This window comes from Protopterus annectens, chromosome 9.part0 (genome assembly GCF_019279795.1).
Source record: "Protopterus annectens isolate FY-2018-M chromosome 9.part0, PAN1.0, whole genome shotgun sequence".
NCBI lineage: Eukaryota > Metazoa > Chordata > Ceratodontiformes > Protopteridae > Protopterus > Protopterus annectens.
In genome coordinates, this window is record NC_056743.1 from 986,041,017 (window position 1) to 986,067,242 (window position 26,226).

The 26,226-nt window shown below is 38.4% G+C and overlaps 1 protein-coding gene across 1 annotated transcript in view; it reads right to left on the bottom strand.

Annotated features, from left to right (window-relative positions):
- The window catches only part of ERBB3 (erb-b2 receptor tyrosine kinase 3), a 708,562-nt gene that overhangs the window by 216,822 nt on the left and 465,514 nt on the right, over positions 1 to 26,226 (bottom strand). The window contains exons 10-11 of the mRNA XM_044083747.1: positions 12,597 to 12,670; positions 8,884 to 8,974 (exon numbers count right to left, since the gene is read on the bottom strand). Coding sequence (XP_043939682.1) covers positions 8,884 to 8,974; positions 12,597 to 12,670 — 165 coding nt within the window. The remainder of the gene's footprint in view (positions 1 to 8,883; positions 8,975 to 12,596; positions 12,671 to 26,226) is intronic.

Here is a 26,226-nt window from a genome sequence, read left to right on the forward strand (position 1 = left end):
TAAGTGGTCTGCCAGAGAGTTTAGAGAACCTGGCGGGAATTGTGCTAACAGGTGGAGTTGCATGGCATAGGCTGTGTGCCAAAGGGTCATGGCCAGCCTGTATAGAGGGTAGGAGTGAGTCCCTCCCTGCTTGTTGATATACCACATCACAGTGGTGTTGTCTGTCTTGATCAGGAGAGCCCCTGGGGAGAGAAGGGGCCTGAAAGCTGTCAATGCATGCCAGACAGCTAACATCTCTTTTTGGATGATGCACAGATGGATTTGCTGTGGGCTCCATTGTCCCTATATGCACCTGCCATCCAGGTGTGCACCCCAGGCATAGTCTGATGTGTCTGTGGTGAGGGTCTAGGTGGTGGGGGGTGGTGAGAAAGGTAGTCCCTTGTGGCAGCATGCTGCTGCGCACCAAAGAAAATCTTTTCCTGAGGCCAGGTATCATTAGTATAAGAGTTTCCAGGTCTTGAGAGTGTTGACACCAAAGCCTTTTTAGGTACCACTGAAGTTTCCTCATATGCAGTCTGGCATATGGAATGAGTAGAATGCAAGATGCCATGAACCCCAGAGCCTGCAGGATTTTCCTTGCAGATAACTGGGGTCTGGTGGCTAGCTGAGAGAAGTATTCTGTCAGGTAAGTTTGCTTCTCTGGTGTAAGGAATGCCATCTAGGATGCTGTGTCCAGGCTTGTTCCCAGGAATATAATCCTTTGGGTGGGTACTAGTTTGGAGGTCAATATGGATTTTACAAAGGTCAGATGCTTCAGCAGCTTTTCCTGACTGTCTGCCCGAATTAGGCAATCGTCTAAGTTTGGGTAAATTTGGATATTCCTTTGTCTGCAAAAGGCAATGACCGGATCCAGACATTTTGTGAAAACTCTGGGAGCAGTAGATAAGCCAAAGGGAAGTGCAGAGAACTGAAAGTGCATAGAATCTGCCCTGAAACGTAGATATTTCCTGCATGATTCCCTGTTAGGAATGTGGAGGTAGGCCTCTTTTAGGTCTAGGCTGGCTAGCCAAGCATCCTTGGAGAGCATGAGTAGCAGTTGCTGGAGGGTGAGCATTTTGAATTTTGGTATCACCAGGAAGGTGTTTAGAATGGATAGATCATGGATGATGCGCCAGGTGCCCTCTTTTCTGGGTACCAGAAAAAGTCTGGAGTAGAAACCTTGGCCTTTCTGTTCTGCAGGAACATGCTCTATTGCCTTCATAGACAGCAGGGAAATGACTTGCTTTTGCACCTCTTCCCATTGGTTTGGCGGTAGAGCTAGGAACCCTTTTGGGGTTGGAAGCGTGTGGAAAGAAAATTTGTATCCCTGGGATACTATGTTGAGGACCCAGCGGTCATTGGTTAAGGTGGCCCAGGTGCTTGCGTGAGAGGACAGTTTTCCTCCTAGGGATAAGTGAAGGTGGGCAGAGGGAGGGGGTGGGGGAGGAGAGTCATTGTGAGTTCTTACCATGAGGGGGTGGCTTAGAACTCCCTGTTTTTGAAGTGGAGGAATTCCACTGTTGTGATCTCTGCATTCCCTGTGGCTGCTGTCTGGGGGGGTCTGCTTCCACGGGGTCTGGGCTGAACTGACCTGGTGGGAGTAGGAAAGGACCAGTGCTTGGAGGGGCAATGCCTGCTGAGCCTGGGTGGCTGGACCTGTAAGAAATCCTTAACTGTCTGCATAGATTTAGCTTTTTCTTTTTTAAGACCTTCTCTGCCTTAGTGCCGAATAAGTTGTCTTTGTGCAAGGGTGCATCCAACAATTTAGATTTAACATGGTCTGGCAAGGGCTGTTCCTTAAGCCACGCATGCCTTCTAAGGACAGAACCGGTGACTGCTGCCCTGCAAAAAGCTTCTAGGGTGTCAAAACCAGTGTAAGTGTGTTTAGTTACTTGACTTGCAGAATGTATTAACTCTTGTAACTTTTTAGATTCCGCACAAGCAGAAAAGGAAGTCAATTCTTGTTTGAAGAGTTCCACAGTATGTTGCTGAAATTTTAGCACATGGAACAGGCAATTTAGTGCTCCAATAGCAAGAGTAGCAGAGGTTTATGCTTTTTTACCCCATCTGTCTAGTGCCCGGGAATCCCTATCTGAGGGGGTGGGATTCTTAGCAGAGGCTGCTTTAATTCCTTTAGGCCCTTGAAAAATTACTTCAGGGTCAGCAGTAGGATTTTTGAAAAGAAATTTATGAGAGTCAGGGACTATGTAATATCTGTCAGGTTTTCTGGGTGCAGGAAGAAGGGTGTCAGGAGTCAAACTGGATTCCAGGAAAACATCGTCCACAACATCCAGGATTGGGGGAATGGCCAGGGGTCTGTGCTGTGGAAGATCGAAGAATTCCCCGAGTCTCTTTTTAGACTGAGGGTAGTCCTGACATTCCCATTGGAAATGCTCCCTTAAGGTATGAAGGGTTTCCCCAAAGGAAAATTCCTGGGGTGACAGGCTGAAAGAATGGAGTCCTCTGCATCAGAATCCTCATAAGCAAAATTCCCCCTTATTAAGGATTTAACTGTGCTTGATTTATACCCCTTCCTAGGAGTAGCAGTACATGATATCTTAAAAGAGATGAATCTTCCCATTTCTTATTTAATTATAATGAGGCAGCTAAAAGATCTGGCTGTAAATTATTTTAGTAACTCTGAAATTAAAGAAGAGGACCTAGCTATTACTCGTAATCTGTGGGAAGCCCTGTTACAAGACAGAAAATACATAACCTCAGCTTATAAAGTGATAAAAGAGAGGAAATACAATAATTATATTCTTTTATCGAAATATTGGAAAGAGAAATTGGTATCGATAGATGACAGTAAGATATTGGAGGCGTTTAGCTTAACATTGAAGTCAGTATCCCTTCAAAAACTGGTCTTTACTCAACTGATGATATTTAATAACGCTTATTATACTCGTCTCACTCTTCATAAATTTGATTCGAAGAACTCACCCAAATGTCCACAGTGTTTAGATCAGACAGCGGATCTGCTACACATGTTCTGGAGTTGCAAGTGCATCTACAAATTGTGGAACTCATTAAAATTGCAGTTACAAAAAATGGGTTACCAAAACTCAACACTCTCCTGGGAATTTATGATTCTCCACATTCCCCCGGAGAATTTAGATAAATCAAGGAGGATCGTAATTATGAATATCTGTTTACTAATGAAATTATACATAGCCACAAATTGGTTGAACCCAGCCCAGACATCGTGGGATAATTTCAGATTGTTAGCGATAAGGCATATTTTAGCGCATAAGTTATTAATTAGCAACAACAAGAAAAGTATAAACAGTATAAAAATATGGGCGCAAATTTTCAACATTGTGTTGGCCTAGAGGTTCCTATCCACTTTCTCTCACGATATATAGTAGGAGAACAAAATCAATCTTAGATTAGATAGAGGACGTAGAAATATTACAGATTGTTGGCTTTGGTTTGTTACGAATTTTCTCTTTTGTGTTTTTTTTTCTTTCTTTTTCCCTGATTAGTGCTAGATCTATTGTTAAGACATGATGTTGATACATGTTGTGAAGTTAACCATTGGAAGCAATTCTGTATATAATGTAAATAGTGTGTGGTTTGTATTATGATTTTGAAAAACAATAAAAATGATTATCGAAAAAAAAAAGAATCCTCATAAGCAGAGAGGGGTTGTGTATGTCTTCATATTCAAATGCATGAGTCATCAGACTCCTGTTCAGACAAAACTACTGGGGACAGATCTGTTTTTCTTTTGGAAGGGGTAGCTTGGCTTCCCCTGATCAGTATGATAAGGTCTTCTGCCATTTTAAGCATTTGAAACTGAGGCAAGGAAGCAGGTGCCTGAGACTGGGTCGACGGTTTCTTGGGTGTGGGTCATACCCTGAGCCTTAGAAACTCTGTAGTTTTCAAAAGAATGGTAGACGTGAAAGAAGTCATCGGTTTGTGCTGAGAATCAGTAGTGCAAAGTACTTCCTCGGAAGCTAGTGCCTGCTTAGCGGCTCTGGACCCATCCAAGGATGAGACAACCACAGGATCCTTAGTCGAACAAGAGTTTTGCGGCATACCAGAATCCAAAAGGGTTTCGGTAGCAGTCTGTGAATCCAGAGAAGCGGGCATCAGGGGCTGCGAAAGCGCCTCACTGAGGACTGGAGAACTGACTACTAGCTTAACGGAAGCATAGTTGGTAGGTTTGGACCTGTGCGGTCTGTCTCTGTCTTTATCTTTACATTTTTCGGAAAATCTGCTGTCGGATGGCTTACCGAAGTCTTATCGGAATTCAAGGACTGTAAACGAAAATATCTAGCTACAATAAGGGCCCAACGACATATAGTTCTGGAGTTGAACAAAGCACAAAAGCGACAGCAGGGGATATCATGGTCTGGGCCTAAGCAAATGACACAGTAAGAATGAAAGTATTGGTGTGGTATTTGCTTTCCACAGGGAGACAATTGTTAACTTTTTCTGACATCTGTTAGTGCAAGAAAAAAGGATCCCCAATGGGGTAGTTAGCTTTAGAAGACTTCAGCTTCAATTTGGAAGACGAAACTCGGGTAGCGGTTGACCAGCACTCATGTGAACTGCTTCTGCTTCGGGCTCCACAGTAATAAATACTGATATAATGGCGTCGCATGCCTTACTTTATACTACTGATGACCTGCGTCAGTCCTCAAGCAACAGTAACTGATGCAGAAATACTAAGCCTTTGGTATCCAGGCCAGCCAAGGGCTACCCTGGCAGGGATAACCCAAATATGATGACTGCAACAGTGAAACATGAAGAACATCATCATCACTTGTTAGACAATTTTCTATTTTAGAGGAAAGAAAAGCAAGTGCTCCCTACAGTTTGAAAACAAAAAGGCCCCAGTAAACCATTCCAAGACAAAACTTCAACCAGAAGTCTGAAATTAGAAGCCCTAAAAGCCAAACTAATAAAAAAATCACAGCTAGGAGAAGAGAATAAGTAACAAAATGAGATTATCTAAAGTATGAAAAACCCTGTTAAGAATTAAAACAGTTTTCACAACTACACAACTGTCAAAAGTAGGCCAAATACTGTAAGTACATTGAAATATATAATAATTTCAATGAATGAAAAGTAAAAAAAAGAAACTTATGTGAAGATCATGGGAGCGAGTTGACATTGCTTGGACTTGGAGCGAAAGGCTCCCATTAGAAATGAGACACCTGTAATTGTGAGTCCCACAACAATGAAAATTAAAGTGCAATTGTCAAAGAATTTATTGATGTTACTCAGCATTTCATTTAGTAGTAGACTGAATCGTGAAATCTGCTGTAATTCCATTTATGTGGTCTTGCAGGACAGCCCTCCTTTACCTCCTAAAACACCCCTGTTACTTACATACACTAATTCTGAGTTCCATGGACCTTGGGGTAAGTGAAAATGAGATACCACAAATAGTTTGTAATATATTCCACTCACTTGCAATTTTAACCTTGTGACTTATTAACATCTGGAGCCCTTGGAGTTCCTCAGGAGCCTGCCTGCGCTCTAGTTGGTATCCATTGGCCAGCTGGTACATGACTGGCAACTGGGCTGGGCAAATGATAGCTGGTAAGGACAATGGTAAACAGTGGCCACATCAAACCTGAGAACTAGATGGCAGCACTTCACATGCTAATTATCTGAAAAGCCAACAATGCGTACCAAGAGGAAAGAAACTGTATGCAATTGTAATCAAATTACTGATAACACTGATATGTTTTATTGAAAGATGAGCAGGGTAGTCACAAAAGCAATATTTTAACTTGTTTTCACTTATATTCATTATTTTTATTTATTTATTTAGTTATGTATTTATTTATTGCTAATTTTTTTGCCCCTGTGGCCTGCCAACCATCAGACCTTCTCTTAGTTGTCTGGCCCATTTAATCCCCATCACCAGGGTGACAGTCGATCAACAGGGGTCATATCTGAGGCAGCCATCTGGGGTGGTTGGGGTTTTCCTGAATTTTAGCTCTAATGCCCATACATGCTCATTCACTTCCAAAGAAATGGCATGCAATGGGCCTTTGTGATGCATACTACAACTCCATGTGACATGATCTATTGGCCTTACCCCCCATTGTATACAAGACACCCCCACATCCTCCTACCACAGAGGATATGCTCATGATCAAACAATTTTTTCCTTCACCTGAACAGAGGGGAGTTGGCTTAAGCCTCGTCATTCCTCTCTCCACCATTACAGTTCTAGCAGAAATCCAAGCTGCTAGTTGAACACAGGTCACCTGGGCCATAGTCAAGGCTTCATCACTCTACCAAACAACAAAGCTGGCAATCAGTTTTAATTTTAGAGCCTAATTTATGGTCTTTCATCTGTTGTCTTGCTACAGGGGTAGAGTACCAAATGGCAGTATGCACAGTACTTTAAGGTAAGTAAAGGGTATAGGCCCTTTTCCCCACTATAATGCGATCCTGGAGTTAGTATATACAGTTGGGGATATTTGCGCGGTTTATTTAGAATTGTGAACCTAGGCTTTGTGAATGTTAATGTTATTTGTGATGAAATGTTTGGCATTCATGGATCTGTGCATTTTTTGTTATGTTAAGCAGTTCACAGGTGACGGGAAATACATGTCAAGTCTATGGCTTAACATTTTGCATTTTGCAATTTGGCGTTGCAAGCTTTCAGTATTCTGAAAGTCAGTTAAATGCGTTTCCAATATTTTGAACATTCGGGATGACTCAGTCAAATGAATTTCAGTGTTTTGAGCTTTCAGTCATGTGAACTGAACTATATATATATATATATATATATATATATATATATATATGGATCTACCTGACAACATCGACACTTCATAACACTGACAACGACTTCACCGACACCACATAATCGACAGTTCACAAACACGACACCTCATACACTCGACACATCATAACAACAAACAAAACAAATCCCCTGTCCAAAACCCACACACACAACACAAGCACACCAAAATCCTTACAAACCAACACTAACCCTTACATACACAACTATCTACAACCCTAACCGAAACCCTAACCCTAAGGTCCGTTACTATCGCACACTCACCTAACCCGTGCCCTAACCCTAACTCACTTAACCCGCCCCTAACCCAAAAAATATCACTACTGCACCCTTACCTAACCTGCGCCCTAACCCTAACTCACTTATCCCACCCCTATCCCTACAGACCGTCAAACTCGCACACTTACCTTACTCGCACCCTTACCTAACCCGCGCCCTAACCCTAACTCACTTATCCCACCCCTATCCCTACAGACCGTCAACATCGCACACTTACCTTACTCGCACCCTAACGGCCGTCACTACCGCATACTTACACATCCTTTCCCCATCTCAATGTTCTCAGTGTCGGTGTTTTCCTCCATCGGTCTTCTGACTTGTCGATCTTCTGGCGCCGGTGAAGTCGTTGTCGGTGTTATGACGTGTCGATGTTGTCAGGTAGATCCATATATATATATATATATATATATATATATATATATATATATATATACACACATATATATATATATATATATATATATACACACACACACACACACACACACACACACATATATATATATATATATATATATATATATATATATATATTAGGTTTACTACTAAAATTTCAGGACTGAGATGTCCCCAGGTGGAAAATTCGAAACACAGATGTTCGAATTTTCACCTGGTTGAACATCTCAATATTCGAAAGTTTATATTAGTGAATGCACTGTGCATTCGCTAATATAAACGCAAAGAACTGTAGAGAGATCGGGGTAAATTGCGGTTTGGGAAATTCATCCTTTTCCTCACTGCAGAGCGATCTCGGAGTTGGAATATATAGTTAGCAGGGGGTGCAGGGGGGCTTGCCCCCCTGCAAAACCGTGATGTTAGGTATAGGAGTTTACTTTACGTTAACTCCTATACGGACATCACATTATGTTTTTGAAAACAATGTTGAATCTGCTGAATTCGATCAGTGGATTCAACATTGTAACTTGTTCTATTTTTTTACTTTCGAGGTTTACTTTCGATATGTCTGCTGAAATTGTTGACGTTCAACAAAATGATAGTAGACCCACACATCTATAAATATATATATATATATATATATATACATATATATATATATATATATATATATACATATATATATATATATATATATATATATATATATATATATAGGTATAATTAAAATAATCTAGCATAATATCGACAGCAAAACATTGACAGAAAAGTATCTAAACTTAAAAGCATATACGCACAAAATATGAATAAAAATATAACCATACCCAAAAAACAATATTTTTGCGGAGGCAAGCCCCCAACATCCCCATATCCTCTGCTAATTATGTACACCAACTCAAGATTGCACAACATTGTGGAACAGGCATTAGCTCTTCCCTAGTATAAGGTCAATTCTGTTGATATTTTGTACTTAGATATTTTTCTGTCTCTCTGTCTCTCTCTTTATATATTCAATATATATATATATATATATATATATATATATATATATATATATATATATAAATATAAATATATATATATATGTGTGTGTGTGTGTGTGTGTGTGTGCATACACACACACACACACATATACATTTCACATATGTACACGCTCACACATATGCATATACATTTCACATATGCAATATGTATATATTGACAAATAGTACATGGTCACGTGATATACTCTGGACAATGAAAAATCCCCAGTCAGAGAGCTAACCAGTTTTATAAGCATCCATCCCAAACTTGATCTCCTGGTGTTAAAAGCAGTGGTGCCACCAATGTCTGTGTAGCATTTCTTGTTAATGTTCTAAGCAAAAATGCATGTCAAGCCCTGTTGTGTATGAAGAGAATGAATAATGGAAAGCCAATGGGAGTAACTGTCCTAATGAATAAAAGGAAGAGACACTCACTTGTACAAGGTCCTCCCTTCAACCCTCTTCAAGTTGGAGAAGACACTGAAGTCATTCATGTGCTCTGGCCAGTACTGAATGTTTAGATAACCTGCAGGTAAAAAGATCAAAGGAAATGGTTACTGACATGCAATTCAACCACTTAGCAGTACTACAAAAGAAAGAAGTCAAAAACTTTAATGGAATGACCTTGTAAGCTATTGCACCAAATAATGAATTCAGATCCATCACTATCACCACTGAGTTACCTTGACTAATTGCTTATATTTTCATCGTGGTCAGAAAGACACAGTAGGTGCTACCATACTGCCTATCTACAAACCTCAGAAACCATTCTCATATCTTATGCTGACTCGCACAATATTTGAATGAATAATGGCGTGGTTTTTTAAAATTATTTTCTACTCACCAGCTGACTTGATGTTTAGGTTTGCTGGTACCATTAGGTCACCAACATGCAACCCTCACCTCACTTTATCTGCTGACTACTGCTTTCACCTGGTCAGCAGGAGCTCTTACCCAGTCGAATCTACCTCTGTTTTTTTCCAGTGACTCCATCAATCATGATGGGTCAGTTGACATTATTTCAGCCATCTCATGGAGCCTCGTCCACAGTTATACAGAATGCATCATGGATGAGCTCCTAAGCACTAGCAGACATGTGCATTCCCTTACCTCCACCATCACTGTTTGAGTCAGAGGAAACAAAGGAATCACTGTTGTCTGGTTCAGGCCACTTCACTGGGCTGCATCCATTACTAACGTTCTGTTAATAAGACATCACACAGAACACAGCCTATAGCTCTTTTTACTTTTTGTTTATTTTTTCTACCTGTAAGCTGTTGACTTTTTTGCCTACATGTCCCTGTCCCTGGCCTTATTACTTATTTGCTTCCTTGTATACCCTAGCAGATTGCAGGACATACGATAAATAAACCTGGATCCTATGAACACTGAAGCATAGATGTCAAAGTAAGATCAGGACAACTTTGCCCACCTTGTCTGTGTTGTTAAACCGATTAACAGATTTTGACTCTATTATCTTTTTAGAAAGGCTATTCCAGTCTTTCACCATCCTTTCTATGAAATTACTATTTTTCATAATTTCAGTGAATTGTCCCCTTTTGTCTTTGGATTGAGCTCTGATGGTGTCATATGTTTACTTATTTTAAAGATGGTATCCACATTAGCTCTTTGGATTGTCCTGAGATGCTTTAATATTTCTATCATGTTCTCTCTTTACTCCCCCCAAGATTAGCTATGCTAAGTTCTTTTAAGTTTCTTTTCCTATGGCTTCTGATGAAGATAGTACAGATTTGTTGCCTGTCTCTGAACTGTTTCTGCCCTATGCCTTTATTAAAGACAGCATACCCAGTGCATACCATATACATAAAAAAATCAGTATAACTACAATTGTACATTAAACTGAACCAGCAAAAGCACAGACTATATGCTTCCAAATCAATTTATTGTTCTTTCCTTTTCAAGTTGACAGTTGACAACTGTGGTACACCTCTTAGGAATCCCCACAAAAACTCTCCACCAGCTATAAAAAACTTCCTTCACATTTACACTTAAAAGTTTCCCCACATAAGAAAAATAGATGGCGCTCTTCTGTACTCCTGTTCACGAGCACCCTCACGAAAATCGTGCACAGCTGTCCTCCTTCTGTGTAGAGCACCATCTTACTGACCTCGGTTTTTGCTATGTCTCCAGCTAATGCAAGCTATTCATTCTTACCCTCTCTACCTCGCTTTCTGCTGAAGATCTATCATTATTGAATTCACTTACTCCAAATCTCCAGCTAACACTTGATAATGTAGTCATACCATAATCAAAACAGCAAGATAATATTTACTTTTATAAAATAATATACTGCTGTAAATACAGTGAATGTCCAATAACATGGTCACTTCTCTGACACTGTTGTGGGTTGTTACACTGACATTAATATGTTGGTGTTTGTTGATACACTGCTGATTCAGGATTGTTTATTTCTACATTCATGCAGATTATACTCATCTTTATGATGTTCTATCATCATTGTAGGCATTTAATCTTTTCTAGGTACTGTTTCTATTAATTATGGTCCATTGTTGCATTTCCTGCATAAGGCATTAGTAGCTCAATCCTTCATACCATCAGGCTACTTCTGTGTGTGTACGTGTGTGTCCACAGTAGTCTTTTTTTCTCATCAACCACTGAAGAATAACCATGATCCACGTTTTGGGGCCATCTCCAGCTGTTTCAGATATTCTAAATCCAGTTGTAGATTATATCTCACTTGTAGATTTTGGGAAGAAAGTACATTTCTGACGTCATGATATGAAGGCCTTTGAGACCCTATTCAGATTTGAGAGATAGGTCTTTCCCAGTACCACTCTTTGACAGTGTCTTTATCTGAGGGCCTCCACTTCTTTTCCTGCCATGATGTAAATCTTTAGTGAAATCATGGGAGTCTGCATATTCACATTTCTGGCAATAATCCATTTACTACACTGCATGGGCCTTACATGGTCACATAACAGTGACTGGACTACATTAACTATCTGCTACAGAGCATGAGCACCTTGACTCCTTACCTGAAAAGGAAAAAGGTCATCACCCCATTACTTCTCTCATTCCTGGCCAAACAACCACCAGCCAGGGCTCGTTTCTGACCATAAGCCACAAGAGGCACAAACAGATGCCATGATTTTGATGCAGAAGACCAACTTGGGCTGGTGTCACTCGAGGCTTTAACTGTAGGTCTTTAGCTACTTGCACATCTTGCAACTGTGTGGGCTGAAGAGTTTTAAAGACAGAATACAAAGTTTCACTACTCTTTTATTTTCCTTTAAATGTTCCTAATGATTCCTTGCCTGCATGCCTCCATTGCTGGCATCATTACTTGCTTGCTCCCTTAGCCTGACAAATGGAACTACAATATAGCAAATAACATGCCAACAATTCAAAATACCAATTTTTCAACAATAAACAATAAACCTATAATGAAACCCTTGACAAATTTATATTCTCACCCAGCAGAACTCCTACAACTCTTTTAATTGTACTCCAGCTCACAAAATGAGTCCTGGAATTGTGCACTCCCTATCTACTTAAGCTGTATACTAACATTAATGAGGGCATCTGTGGTGGTAGCCTTGTGCAATAAGAAACAGCCTGAGAACACCACAACATATCTTATACCACCATGTACCGTAACTGCTGATAAATAACAATATGCTGCCTGAGAACAACACAATATATCTTACACTGCCATGTAACATAACTGCTGATAAATAACAGTATGCTGCCCGAGAACACCACAGCATATCTACTACAGGCATGTATCATTACTGTTAGTAAATAACAGTATGTTGCCTGAGAACACCACAACATATCTTACACCGCCATGTACCATAACTGCTGATAAATAACAGTATGCTGCCCGAGAGCATCACAGTATATCTTACACTACCATGTATCATAACTGCTGATAAATAACAATATTCTGCCCAAGAACACCACAGCATATCTACCACAGACATGTATCATTACTGTTAGTAAATAACAGTATGTTGCCTGACAACAGTACTACACTGACATGTATCATTACTGCTGGCAAGTAACAGTATACTGCCTCTGTTCTCTTAGGTTATATCAACAAAACACTGAGTGTTATTAGTTTTCTAGTCTGAGTTTTAGCTTTATGTCACCACCTAGTTTCTTACCTGTGATCTCCTGGACAGTGCGAAACACATTCAGTTTCTCTGGGTCCAGTCTACTTGTATTCCGCCAAGCATCCCTGCAACAGAAGAAATTAGTATTTAATGGGTTCCCACAGGAGAATAAACAAAGTGTGTGATTCTGGTATAAACATAAAACAAATGTTACATTAAAATATTCAACAAAAAACAAAAGGCATTACATTTTATTGCTCAGTACGCAACAGTACTCCCAAAGAGAACATAGCCCAGTGGTGAAAAGAGTACAAGAGCTGATGGCAAATCCCAGTGCATGTTAGAAGTGGGACATGTAATGCCTGATGTGTGATTTCTCACTTCTTCCTGGAAAGTACATAGAAATGTGTCAACACCTGCTGTATAGCTGCCCCATGAAAAATATGTGGCATTTGGCAAATACTGGCTCTAAAGAGAAGCTGTACATTAATAAATATTTCATAAAACATCTCTTGAAAAGGCATCATGAAACTGCCTGCCATAGGGGTACCTTCTACTGGCAAGGTCAGACTGCAGAGTACACTGCAGAGCACTGCATGAATATATGGAAACATTACACAAATAACACTAAATGCTGACTGACAATGTACACAGAAACAATATTAATCGGATCAGAAGAAGCTACATTCTTACACTGTGGAAGAAAGAAGGGAAACATAATGCATAATGTACTGTCAGTTGGGAAGGTGGAGTTAAAAGGTTATCTGAAAGGTTAAGGATTTCAGTCTGACTTGAAGAAGTTACTGTTTACCGACAGGGTGTTAGGGCACTGGAAAAAGCCTAGTAATGGTAGTTTTGACACAGAAGTCATGAGAGGGATTGATGAAAACTTAAGATAGGTACATGATGGAGAGAGGCGGTAAATCAAAGTAACAGCCATAGAGGGACTATCTGACTTGAAAGACCACTGATCATCTTCTATTGGCTTGTTCATATGAATACTTGTGCAGTGAAAATAATGAAGCCAGCCATAGCAACCAAGTCAATGAATGGAAATTTACCAAGATGAGGATAACTAGGGACTTCCAAGATGGCTGCTCAATTTCAGTTTTCCAAGTGTGAAAACAGAAACTCAGAAAAGAGAGCCAGTGAATTTGTCTTTTGGCTAAATTTCAGTTATGTTCTATTAAGTGCACTGCCTGAATAACAGCAAAGAAGAAATTTGGAGAACCTGAAAGAAAATCAACCACAAATGTGAGGAGAAAACACTGGCTGTAGCTGTTGAGCAGAAAATAATTCAAGCTCTGTCTTTAGTGCAAAACATGACTTCCAGTCATCTAGAGGAAAACATAAGTCAAATGTGCTCAGAGCTGGTTAAAATAAATGAAACACTTAAGGACTATATCAACTCAAATAACTAAAGGCTGGAAAAAAATGGATGAAGCTTTAAATAGATATTCAGATGAGCAGGCAGATAACACTACAAAAATCAGGGGTCAAAACAAAGAAAAGGCTGGCTGAGTATGAGACTGCTCAAGAGGAAATGTTTCAAAAAATGTTAGAATTAGAAGACAGAGCACATAGGGGAAACCTGAGATTTTCTGCTGTAGCAGTGAAACTGGAAGGAACAGCCTGTATTAGTGTTATAAAAATACAAATAAGCAACTGGACTGGTATTTCATAGCAGGAGTTCTTAAATGAAAGAACACATTGTGTGTATGCTCCAAATCTGGCCATGAGTAAGCAGCCACAAGCTCTAAGAGTAAAGATGCAATTCTACCAACAGGAAGAGTTTATTCTGACAAAACCATGGCAAAAGGACAAAATACTAAAAGTTGAAAACATTACAGTATTTGTGGAAAATGATTATTCACTGTAAACCAGGCTGAAGAGGAGTAAATTTATTGCAGCAATCATGGAATGTTGAGAAGAAGGTATAAGATTCAAGCTGCTGTATCGAGCTTTCTTCACAATATTTTTCCTAGAGAATTAATGTCATTGTTTGATGCAGAACATGCTAAGGAGGAAATACAAAAATTTGTCCAACAAAAAGTGATCCATCAAACAGAAGGCGATTTTGCTTCTTATTCTTCTGATAATAAAACTGGTAGAGAGACTATACCATTAAAATGTTTGAGAGAAAAGAAAAAGGCACAGAATTTGACTAGAAGAATCAAGAGTATAACGGAAATGAACCAGAGACTGGAGTTGGGAGATGGAGACCAACAGGAAAAAAAAAAACAAGCAACTCTGAAATTAATCAATAAATGTGGGATTGCAAAGCATCAATCACATTTGTGAAATATGATGGAACAAGAAAACCTGGAAATATTGGATTTATTTGACTTTATTAAACTAAGCTGATTCCAAAGTATATGCTCTACTTCATGTCATTAATGTTTGGAAGAACATTAAGGAAAGGGGAAGAGGAAGTTAAGAGCTAACTGTAAGTAAAATAATGTTTGTTCTTAACAGTATTTTTATAAAATATGACATATATCATGTCTTATACATTAAAGCTTTTTCAGTTACTTTTGTGTGTAATGGGGATTTTTCTGTCTTCTTTCTTTCTTCTTGTTCAGTTTTAAGAAATTTTGGCACTACAACATAAACAGAGAAGAAAATATTGACAAAATATCATAAGTAAACTGATATGAATGTTCTTACTTTTGAACTGGGGAATAACTGGAATAAGGCCCTTGACTTTATCTAACAACTTTTTAGGGGAAGCAAGTAAATAAAAGAACATTGAATATAATGAAACATTTATCCTTTAGCAAATAAATGTTCACAGTGCAACATGACAAGCTTGCAGCTGAAGGCAAATGTGTATCTGGTTCTCATATTTCTATGGGGAAAGCTGATAAGGACAATAAAAACAGAATATTTTTTTTCTTTCAAAGGCTAAAAGATGGTGGTTTATGAAAACATTCAAGTTGTTTTCTATATCTGGGAAAGGAATAAAGATAAGACAAAAATATATAGCACTTAGTGTAAGTAGAAGAACAAGCTGTACCATGCATCTTATGGGACCATTAAAGGTCAATTAAATTCTGTGACTGTAGTTGTCAATCTGGGCCAACTGTTCCTATTAGGAAGGTTAAACTTCATTAACTGAAGATGTATATAGTTTTCTGTGCTTGTATCGCATTAATAGGTTCTGGGGGTGTTTTTGTGTTTTGTTTGAGGGTTTTCATTAAATCAAAAAGTCTTGTAAGACATGACATAGGTTCAAATAGATATAACAAGAAAGAATTGTATAAAAGACCAACCTGCCAAACATTACTGTATGGATGTAAAACAAAAGCTGAAACTAGACACTTAAAAAAAAGCTGTTATATATATAACATGTAAATCCACAGAAACTATATTAGAACAAAACGGTTGTCCAAACGAGCCAAGGTTACCAAACAAAGGAACGTAGTTTATTTACAAAGGAAAAAACACGTTTTCGCTCCTGTTACACGGAAGCTTCTTCAGCAAACCAACGAACATGAGTTCACTTCTTTTAACCTGTTAAAAGTCAGGTGATTGATTGAAACATTGAGATTTAAAGACAAAGTACCTGCTTATTCAGTGAGCGGAACAGTAAAAGTAAACAAAACAAAACCACAGAATAAACGTTGGTCTTAGCACTACTAGAAGCATACAAAAATGCAATAGTTAAACATCTGAAGTTTAACATTTAAAATTTAAAATTTTAACATCTCTTTTAAGAATTGTTGTCATAATTATACACTAATCATTATAATTATATGGATATATGTATTAAAATTATATAAGTATATATATATATATTGAAAGCAGACTCGTACCATATACTTAAAACTAACAAGGTGAAACCAACACTTACTAAATGTTTAAACATTTAATTGTTTAAACATTACCTACCCTATCTGACATGTCAGGTTAGTGACCATTTCTAGTGTAAAATGTTTAAAAAATATATGTATAAAAATCTTCAAAAGCTACTTCTTAGTTCATTTTCAATAAAAAGACTATGTTAGGTCTATCCGAAATTGGACCTGTGTCGTACTAACGCACCATGGCGAAATGACCATCTAGGTGTGAATACATTCATATAAGGAGGACCTTATATTTATATACCTTATACTTACTTGCTGGTTTTGAGATATTAATTTATCTTATACCCCTCCATACATATTTAGTTCCACTATGGTTCTCCTTATATGAGTGTATTCACACCTAGATGGTCATTTCGCCATGGTGCGTTAGTACGACACAGGTCCAATTTCGGATAGACCTAACATAGTCTTTTTATTGAAAATGAACTAAGAAGTAGCTTTTGAAGATTTTTATACATATATTTTTTTAAACATTTTACACTAGAAATGGTCACTAACCTGACATGTCAGATAGGGTAGGTAATGTTTAAACAATTAAATGTTTAAACATTTAGTAAGTGTTGGTTTCACCTTGTTAGTTTTAAGTATATGGTACGAGTCTGCTTTCAATATATATATATATATACTTATATAATTTTAATACATATATCCATATAATTATAATGATTAGTGTATAATTATGACAACAATTCTTAAAAAAGATGTTAAAATTTTAAATTTTAAATTTTAAACTTCAGATGTTTAACTATTGCATTTTTGTATGCTTCTAGTAGTGCTAAGACCAACGTTTATTCTGTGGTTTTGTTTTGTTTACTTTTACTGTTCCGCTCACTGAATAAGCAGGTACTTTGTCTTTAAATCTCAATGTTTCAATCAATCACCTGACTTTTAACAGGTTAAAAGAAGTGAACTCATGTTCGTTGGTTTGCTGAAGAAGCTTCCGTGTAACAGGAGCGAAAACGTGTTTTTTTCCTTTGTAAATAAACTACGTTCCTTTGTTTGGTAACCTTGGCTCGTTTGGACAACCATTTTGTTCTAATATATATAACATGTGGTAATAATAACTTCTTATCATAATGGCAACATTTGTCATATTAACTCTGAATATGAATGGTCTCACAGCTACATATAAAAAAGAAAGAGCAGTGAACTCTACTAAGAAATGCAGAGTGCAAATAGCTATGCTAGAGTAGACACATTTGGAAAGAACTGAGCATGTGAATTTGATAAAAGGATTTCAGGATGGTTACTCAGCAGAATGTCTGGGATAAAAGAAAAGGGGAGTATTTATATTAATTGATAACAGCAGATTTGCAGAAGTAAGGGGCTACTGGTAGAGGAGGAGGATTACACTGGTATGGATCTATATTCCACCTAAAACTGCTATAATGGGGGATTAAGAAAATTCTGTGAGAAATAATCAGTTTTCAGCAGGGAATATTACTTACAGTTGGGGACTGGAATTTGATTTGCAACAGTGAGAAAGTATTTGGAGGGGGCCTAAAAGGGAAAATATAACAAAAAGGGTAGATTTTTGAAGAATATTTGGTATGGAAGAAGTGAAATCAGTAGTAGGAGCTCAGAGAGAACTTACACATTATTCCCCAAGGTACAAAAACTGGGCTAGGCAGACATAAATTATATTTCACAGGAACATACACATTTAATCAAAAGTTTTGATGTGCATCTAATAACTAAATCAGATCACGTGCCAATAATAACAACTAAAATGAAATAAAAATGAGACACTGGCACTTCCCCACCTATCTGTTAAACAGAGATGGACTTACAGAATGGATAGTGGAAATTATTAGGGAAGACAGGAATTTTTTCAGCAAACATAGCCATGGATGGAGGTTAAAAATAGGGTGGAAATAAAAGAAAAAGATATATGTTTAAGAAGTAACAGGAATTGTTTAGCTAGACTGACAAAGGTTAAGTATTGCAGAATAAGGAGGAATCCCATAGAACAAGAAGAGTTGTAACTGCAGAGTGCTAAAGAGAAGATAAAGGATTACCTGGATAATATGCATGACTTTAGAAAGACTGCTGTTAAGCAACTATTTTGATAGTAACTGCACAGCTCAAAAGCCTTTAGCACAAGAGCTCAAGCAACAGAAAGTAGAAATGGTTGCTGCCAAGCTTAGGAAGCCTATAACAAGGAAAATAACTAGAGATTCTGTAGAGGTATTAGAACTATTTCAGAAATTTTATGAAAATCTGCACAAAGCAGAGAAATGCGGAAATCAAGAAAAAGTACAAATGGAAATGTTTATGGATGAGTTAAATATGCCAATGTTAGAAGTAGATGAAGCTCAATTACTAACAGCTAGGGCAGAAGGGGATGAGATAAAAATGGTAAAATATAACCAATCTACATTAATGTATTCGGGAATAGATGGTCCTGTGGAAGTTTGGAGGCTAGGAGGGAATAAAGTGATAAAGATCTGGAAGGTTTTGTTTAACAGCATTTTAAAATGAGGAGAATCAACAACATCCTGAAAGAAAGCTGTGGTTGCTGTAATATCTAAAGATGGTAAAGACCCATCAGATCCAGCTTTATATAGGCCCATTTAGGTTTTAAACCATAACTATAAACTAAAATGAATATATGAACTTGCAGCTCTCAAGGAATAAGCGTCCCGTTGATGCCGTTATAATTGTAAATGTGATAGTCAAAGCTATAAATTGCATCCACGGGACAGCCACGGCTTGTATGCAATGTCTCACAAAAACAATATAGCAGCAAATGAAGCAGCAAATAGATGTATAAATAAACTGCTATTAAAAATGCCAAATAGCGAATATCCGAACTTTTATTAAAACAAAGTAAGCGCTTTCACCACTTAGGCTTGATCAGACTTACAAGATTTACATAAACCAACATTTAAATACTCATAATTAATTAAATTACATGACATCATTTCCTGCTGGATTTAAAGGAAAATCAAAAAACATACCTAATGTAATATAATATAGTGCATAGAACACTTGATTTCAAAAATACAACAACAATAATTTAATAATTTAAGATTTCCACTGCTAAAATTATATCATGATGTTTGTAGGAAAATAATTTCTATTATTATTAACACATATATCCGTCCATGAGACTTAAAGTGTGTATACTTAATTAAAAATATATTAACACATTACATTTGCAGAAAAAAGAGAATAATATGTATATATATATATATAATATAAATATGCAAAATAGAAATATATAGATAAGACAAAAGGCTAGGCTAAGGCAAAACATCATTTATTAATTTTTATTATTATAAGCCTTCAGTCTCCTATTACCTAAAATGGGTTTGAGTGCAACTTTGTCATTTAATCCAGGATTTCTATCTGCTCTTAGCTTAATAATCCATTTAATTTCACAACGTTCGGTGTAGTTCTTAATGTCACCTCCACGAGCATTAGGGTGTATAACTTGTAATACTGAAAACAAAAATTGATGTGCATAATCAGTATCCATTACATGTTTTGCAAGTGCATAGTGACTGTTTTCTAGCGTAATGTTATAATTATGTTCTCTAATTCTTTCTTTTAATCTTCTATTTGTTTTACCTATATAGAATGCGCTGCATTTTATGCATCTAGCTAAATAAATCACATTCCGTGTTTGACAATTAGCTGTGACATTAATAGTATATACTGCATGTGTAGTTGGATGCACAAAAACTCTTGCATCATCTATATAAGTACATTGGTTGCACTTGAAACAAGGTTTTGTTCCTAACTGTTGTTCCATACTGTTGAACCCAAACATTCGATTGGAACAACGAAGTATCTGTTTGAGATTTCTTTTATTCTTAAATATAAACCTAGGTTCTTCACCTACTATATTTTTAATATTGTCATCAAGTAATAATATTTCCCAATGCTTCTTAAAAATTCCTATTATTGGATGAATATCAGAGGTATAGTGAACTGAAACTTTCACTGTGGATGAAGTCTCCACAGTATTGGCCATATTATTAACTAAACTCTCAGAAAAATAGGGACGAACTGTTCTCTGTTCTATGGACATGGATAGCAAGACACAAGCAGTGAAAATGTTTTTAGTCGCTTTAGTTGTATACACAGGTTAGACATATTTTTTATCAACCAGAGGAGAAGTTGATAACAATTAATAAAGATATGAAGGATTTTACCTGGGAAGGGAAGAGGACAAGAGTTGAGTGGGACACGTCAATCCTTTCAATAGAACAAGGTGGTTTGGGATTACTCAATTTGAAGAGATATTTTACAGCTAAACAATTAAGGCTCCTATACGTAGCGCAAGCAGAAACCTATAATTTAAGGTGGAAAAGGATGACGATGAAACAAGGGGGAAGTTCAAGAAACAAGGAGGGACTGGGATTTTTGATGCAGATCCTTAAAGAGAATAACAATAACCATACAGAATATTATATTCATAACGTAGGAGAAAATCTTCTAAGAACTAAGCCAACTCGGGAATGGAGAAAGGAGATTCTACTGATAGAGATGACTGCAATTAGGGGTGCAGAGAATAGGGAAGAGGGGGTTGACATTTACTGCAAAAAACTGGCAAATGAATGAACATATTGGGAGCAAATAATTAGAAACAGAAAAGGTAGCAGAATAGGAAGAGGCAAAGAAGACATTTCGACTGCAGGCTAAATAGATTGCCTTCCCTATGAAGGATTGATATCAGAGTATAGGCAAAGAGAAAGGGATAGGGGATCCTTAATGAAAGACTAGCACTGGTAGAGTTTTTAGTAGACTCTAGAATAGAAGCTGCTGTTAAAAGGGAATAATTAGTAGGGCGCATAAAATATTACATAACTGTAGGAATCAATCAGAGGAGTTTAAAAAGGAATGGGAAGAGAGACTGGATAAGCAATTCACAAACAAACGATGGGACGCTATATGTATGGCTCATAGATATACTACAAAGTCAAGAAGATTAATGATCTTTGCATTTACATAGGCATTTTATACCCCTAGCAGACTCCAAAGAATTTTTCCTCAGGTATATTGCAAATGTTGGAGGTGTGATGGAGAAGAGAGAGGTAATTGGGAACATATTTTTTGGGAGTGTAATGAGTTGGCAAACTTTAAAAATTCCCTACATATTTCTCTGTCAAAGATTCTGGATGAGCGAATTGGTGTAACTAAGGAAATGATTTTTTGAGCTGTGATACATAATAGGAATTGCCTAGACATACTAAAGCCTTGCTGAGTTTAATTCTTGTGGCTGCCAAAAAAAGCAATAACTAGAAAATGGAAATCAAAGTCTTAGCAAACTATTCTGGAAGGAGCGAATACAGTAACATATATAAAAGAATGGGAAGAGGTATCTTTAGAAAAGGGTAGGAGCACATTACATAGAAGAAATTGGAATTGTGGGAACAATACACACAGAAGAAAGCTTTGAGGAGGAATGAGGTTTAAGTCTTAACATGAAACTGCACTCCTTGCAAGTATTCTTAAACCTGGAAGAAGCTGACATTTGTGCAGTCACAGAAACCTGGTTCAAAGCTGCGGAGAGCATCCCAGCCATACCAGGCTACTCATCCTATCCTTCATTCAGACCCCAATCCATGGGCAGCAAAACAAAAGGAGGTGGAGTTGCAATATATATAAAAGCCATACACACTTTTAGGCTAGTTAAATAGTATGATGCACAGGAAATACTCCGGGTGCAGTTAACAATTGACAAGACCCTTATTCAAATCATAGCTCGCTACAGGCCTCTAACTCTGACTCAAGATGCCCACTCCACCTATTTGGACCTCTTTGAATCTATTAAGATTCAACCCTTTATCCTGATCCTGGGTGACTTTTAACTATCCAACCATAGATTGGAAGAAATACTCATGCCAAAACTCAAATGCCCAGGGATTCCTTGATTTTGTCAATGCAAATGCCTTGGACCAGTTGGTTGACACCCCAACAAGAAGTGAAATTATCTTGGGAGTTGGTATTAACCAACATGAGTAATCATTACAGCATCCCTACTGTGTCATCATCCCTGGTAAGATTCGACCAAAAAACAGTCACTTTCGAAGTCATCATCTCCCCCAACCCCCACCCCCTAGCTAGGGTCAAACAACAAAACTTCTCCAAAGCTGATTACAACCACCTGAGGGAGGGTATAAACAGCTTCACAGCCTCCTCCCCCTCCACAGGAACTGGCACATATGTCCAGACCTACGCCAAAGTACTACATGAGCATTTATACAGTTGCATGAAATCAGGAATACCAGACAGAATCTAATCCTCCTTCTCAAGGAAGAGTAAACCTGTCTGGTGGACATCTACAATAAATAAACTCCATAAAAGGAAAAAAAAATTGCTGTCCAGGAACAAGAAGGAGCAGGTGTCTAATTGGAAGCAATCTCTCCTTAGCCTGAACAAGCAAATAAGAGCACTAGTGAAATCCTCCAAAACAAACTTCAAGTCCAAACTGGCCACATATACTAAAGACAGTCATAAGGCTTTCTTCATATATGTTCGCAATCTCAAGGGAAGCACCCAGATCTGCTCAGAACTTGTGGTTAAGGACACCACATACACAAACCCTGTAGATATAGCCAACCTGCAGGCAGACAGGTTCAGTGAAAACTTCACTCCTCTGTCCCCCCCATCAGTAAAACAGGACATCCTCAGTACCTGCCCCCTCCCCTTATCTCTAGGGAGCAAGTCATCATGCCCTCTCAAAGGCAAAAAATACAGCCTCCATGGGACCCGATAACATCCCAGGCTGCATCCTACATGAACTCAGGCAGGAACTTGCAACACCATTAGGCACCCTATTCAACCAAAGCCTGAGTACCAGCTTCATCCCAGCCAAGTGGAGGACAGCCACTGTCATCCCTTTGCACAAAGGTGGAGCTTCCACCGATCCAGGAAATTATAGACCCATCAGTCTAACTAGCCTGATCTGCAAGTCCATGGAGCGGATTATCAAGAACCTCATTAACAAGGAGACTGGCAACCTCCAGACACTCTATCCCACACAGTTTGGTTTTGTCAAGGGGAGGTCATGACTGTTAAATTTGGTTGACTTCTTTGAGACCGTCACCAAGGGAATAGATGAGGGGAAGATGGTGCATGCTGCCTACCTTGACCTGGCAAAGGCTTTCAATACTATTCCCCACTCAGGTATAACAGATAAACTCTCTCAACTAGGCATCAATCCATATGTTACCAGATGGATAGCAAACTGGCTCACTGACAGAGCTCACCTAGTCAAAATAGGGGAAGCCACCTCAAGTAGTAGACCTGTAACAAGCGGTGTACACCAGGGATCAGTCTTGGGGCCTCTGCTGTTTGGGATACACTTCTCAGAGGTGCAGGCTAAATCTAGTGGGCTATGGCTGACCATGTTTGCAGATGACTGCAAGCTGGGTGCTGTCATCAATTCCCCTATTGATGTGGACATCCTTCAAGAGGGTCTCATCCAAACAAATGACCATTGCCAGAAACATGGCCTCAAACTGAATACCAAGAAATGCATCATTATCCCTTTGGGGAATGGCATCCCCACAAATTATCACATTGATAATACGGCACTAAGCACGCAATCAGACGTGAGGGACTTGGTTGATAGCAAACTGACTTTTGACCACCATATTGCCTCCGTTGTATGGAAAGCCTTCTACATTGGCCCACCTCATTAGTAAAGGTATCACATCCATGGGACAAGGTGGTCATACCATCCCTGTATTCTTCCCTTATAAGACCTATTAACGAGAGACCACAGAGTTTCCTCACCCGGAGAATCCAGGGACTCACACATCTACCCTACACAGATAGGCTAAAAGCCCTGTCCCCCTACTCAGTCTCCTACAGACTCCTCAGTGGTGACCTCTGTCTGGCATACAAAGCAATCTCAGACCCCACCCTGACGGGACTGCTGCATATCTGCAAGTCAAGCTCCACTCGAGTAACCCTCACGCGTGACCTTAACCTGGTCTGTGACATCAATAGGGCTTGTTAGCAGGACAGATTTGTGCCCCAGAGACTTCTTTTTTTGTGGAATAGACTCCCTCTCCACATAAGGCAGAGTACCTCATTAAACCTTTTTAAACTCAACTGGATAAGTGGATGGGGAACAGAAAATACATCCCCGGGATTCCACCTGTGTCTCTCCTTGACAGTGGCATAGGGTGCTAACTTGTTGGAACATGGGCTAAATTCTTGGCTAGGCTTGTAAGGTCCTCAGGGCCAATAGCCTAGTAACTTCCTATGATCCTGTGGTCCTACAAATGAAGGCAGGAATTGAATAAGCTATGTAATGTTTGATGAACAATGACTGTTAGAAGATATGTGATGTATAATGTTTGCAAATGAAAATACATCAATATGGTTTGCTTTCATTTATATAAATATACGACTGCCTATGTCATAACTGACAATTCAATAAAGATGTTTCTTGTTTAAAAAAAGGTGAGGATAATTGGCTAAATATCAACTTGTTCAAAATGTTATCCCTTACTTTTAAATGGTAACATTTTTCAGGGAAGTGTAATTTTTTTTCTAACTTGCAGTAACCCTGTTGTTATTTTTTTGTTAACCATGTAATCTCACTAGGTATAAGTTTCCCTTTTAAGGGAGATGTGGGAGCACTGTTTTGTTAAGTGAGTTGCTTACAGTCACACAGTAGGCCATTTAGACATGAAAGGAATCAAACTTTGTACCCTGAACAACTGGAAGTTGCTTATAATCCTCCAGTATTAACAGACATACAATACATACAACAGTGGCATTGGAAGGGGGGATCTACTGCAACTCTAAATGTAAGTACTTCTCTCTTTTTTCACTGCTTTTACATCCCACATCTTATACTGTCAATGTGCTAGACTTCAGCTACAAGAAGTCAAATAATAGTTGACAAACTCAGTTTCTCTGAACAGACAGACATCCCACATGCTTTTATGTCACAGAACTGCTTCTAGAAACCGGAGTAAGTTGTTGAATAATATGTGACTACTTTACAAAATATGAGTGAGCTATTCTATGGCATTTAGTTTCTGTATGGCCACAAGTTGCAAAAATGACAGCCATGTTGGAGTACAGCATTGCTTCCAAGATGCCTTCTCAAAATCAGCACACTGCATGACTGCTGTGTGAATGAGCTCTGAAAATAAGTGTCATCGCTGTTTGGCATGTGACTACATATATGGTGGGACCAACGGTGAGCAAAGTCACATAGGAAATAAAAATCTGCCACCAACCCAGTGTTGTATATGGATGTAATACAGACATACTATCTGGAAAGTCAGGTTCTTGATAAAATGCATTGTATATAAAAGCTTATCTGTACTGTCATGCCTATGTCACAGTGGCAACTGCCCCATTTTATTTTTGCAGACATTTCATACAACCACTTAAAATGAAGGTGCTCACAACTTGTGGATCAAATTCCTGAAATGAAACTCTGATAGAAAAGGCCAGTGTAAATACTGCATCTGTAACAGAAACATGGTGCACTGAAAACAATGAGTTAAATAGGTTCATAGGTTCATACTAGGCTATCTGCCCTAGGGCATTTATAAGCCTAGCCAGAGTGTGTTTGCCTTTCGCCACCCATATTAAATTATTCTTGCTATGCCCTTTTTCGAGGTTAGTATACTGTGCCTCTGTCTAACAGTGACACAGAAGTGATACTCGGGGTAAACCTACGATCTCCCATCCACTCATCAAGATTCCTCTTGAAGAGAGTCAATGAGGGACTCTGCCTAACCTGGACTGGGATTTTATTCCAGAGTGAAGGGAGCCTCTGGGTTATGAATCTGTCCCTCCAGCATGTCCTATTTATTTCAGTGCTGAGGTTCAAG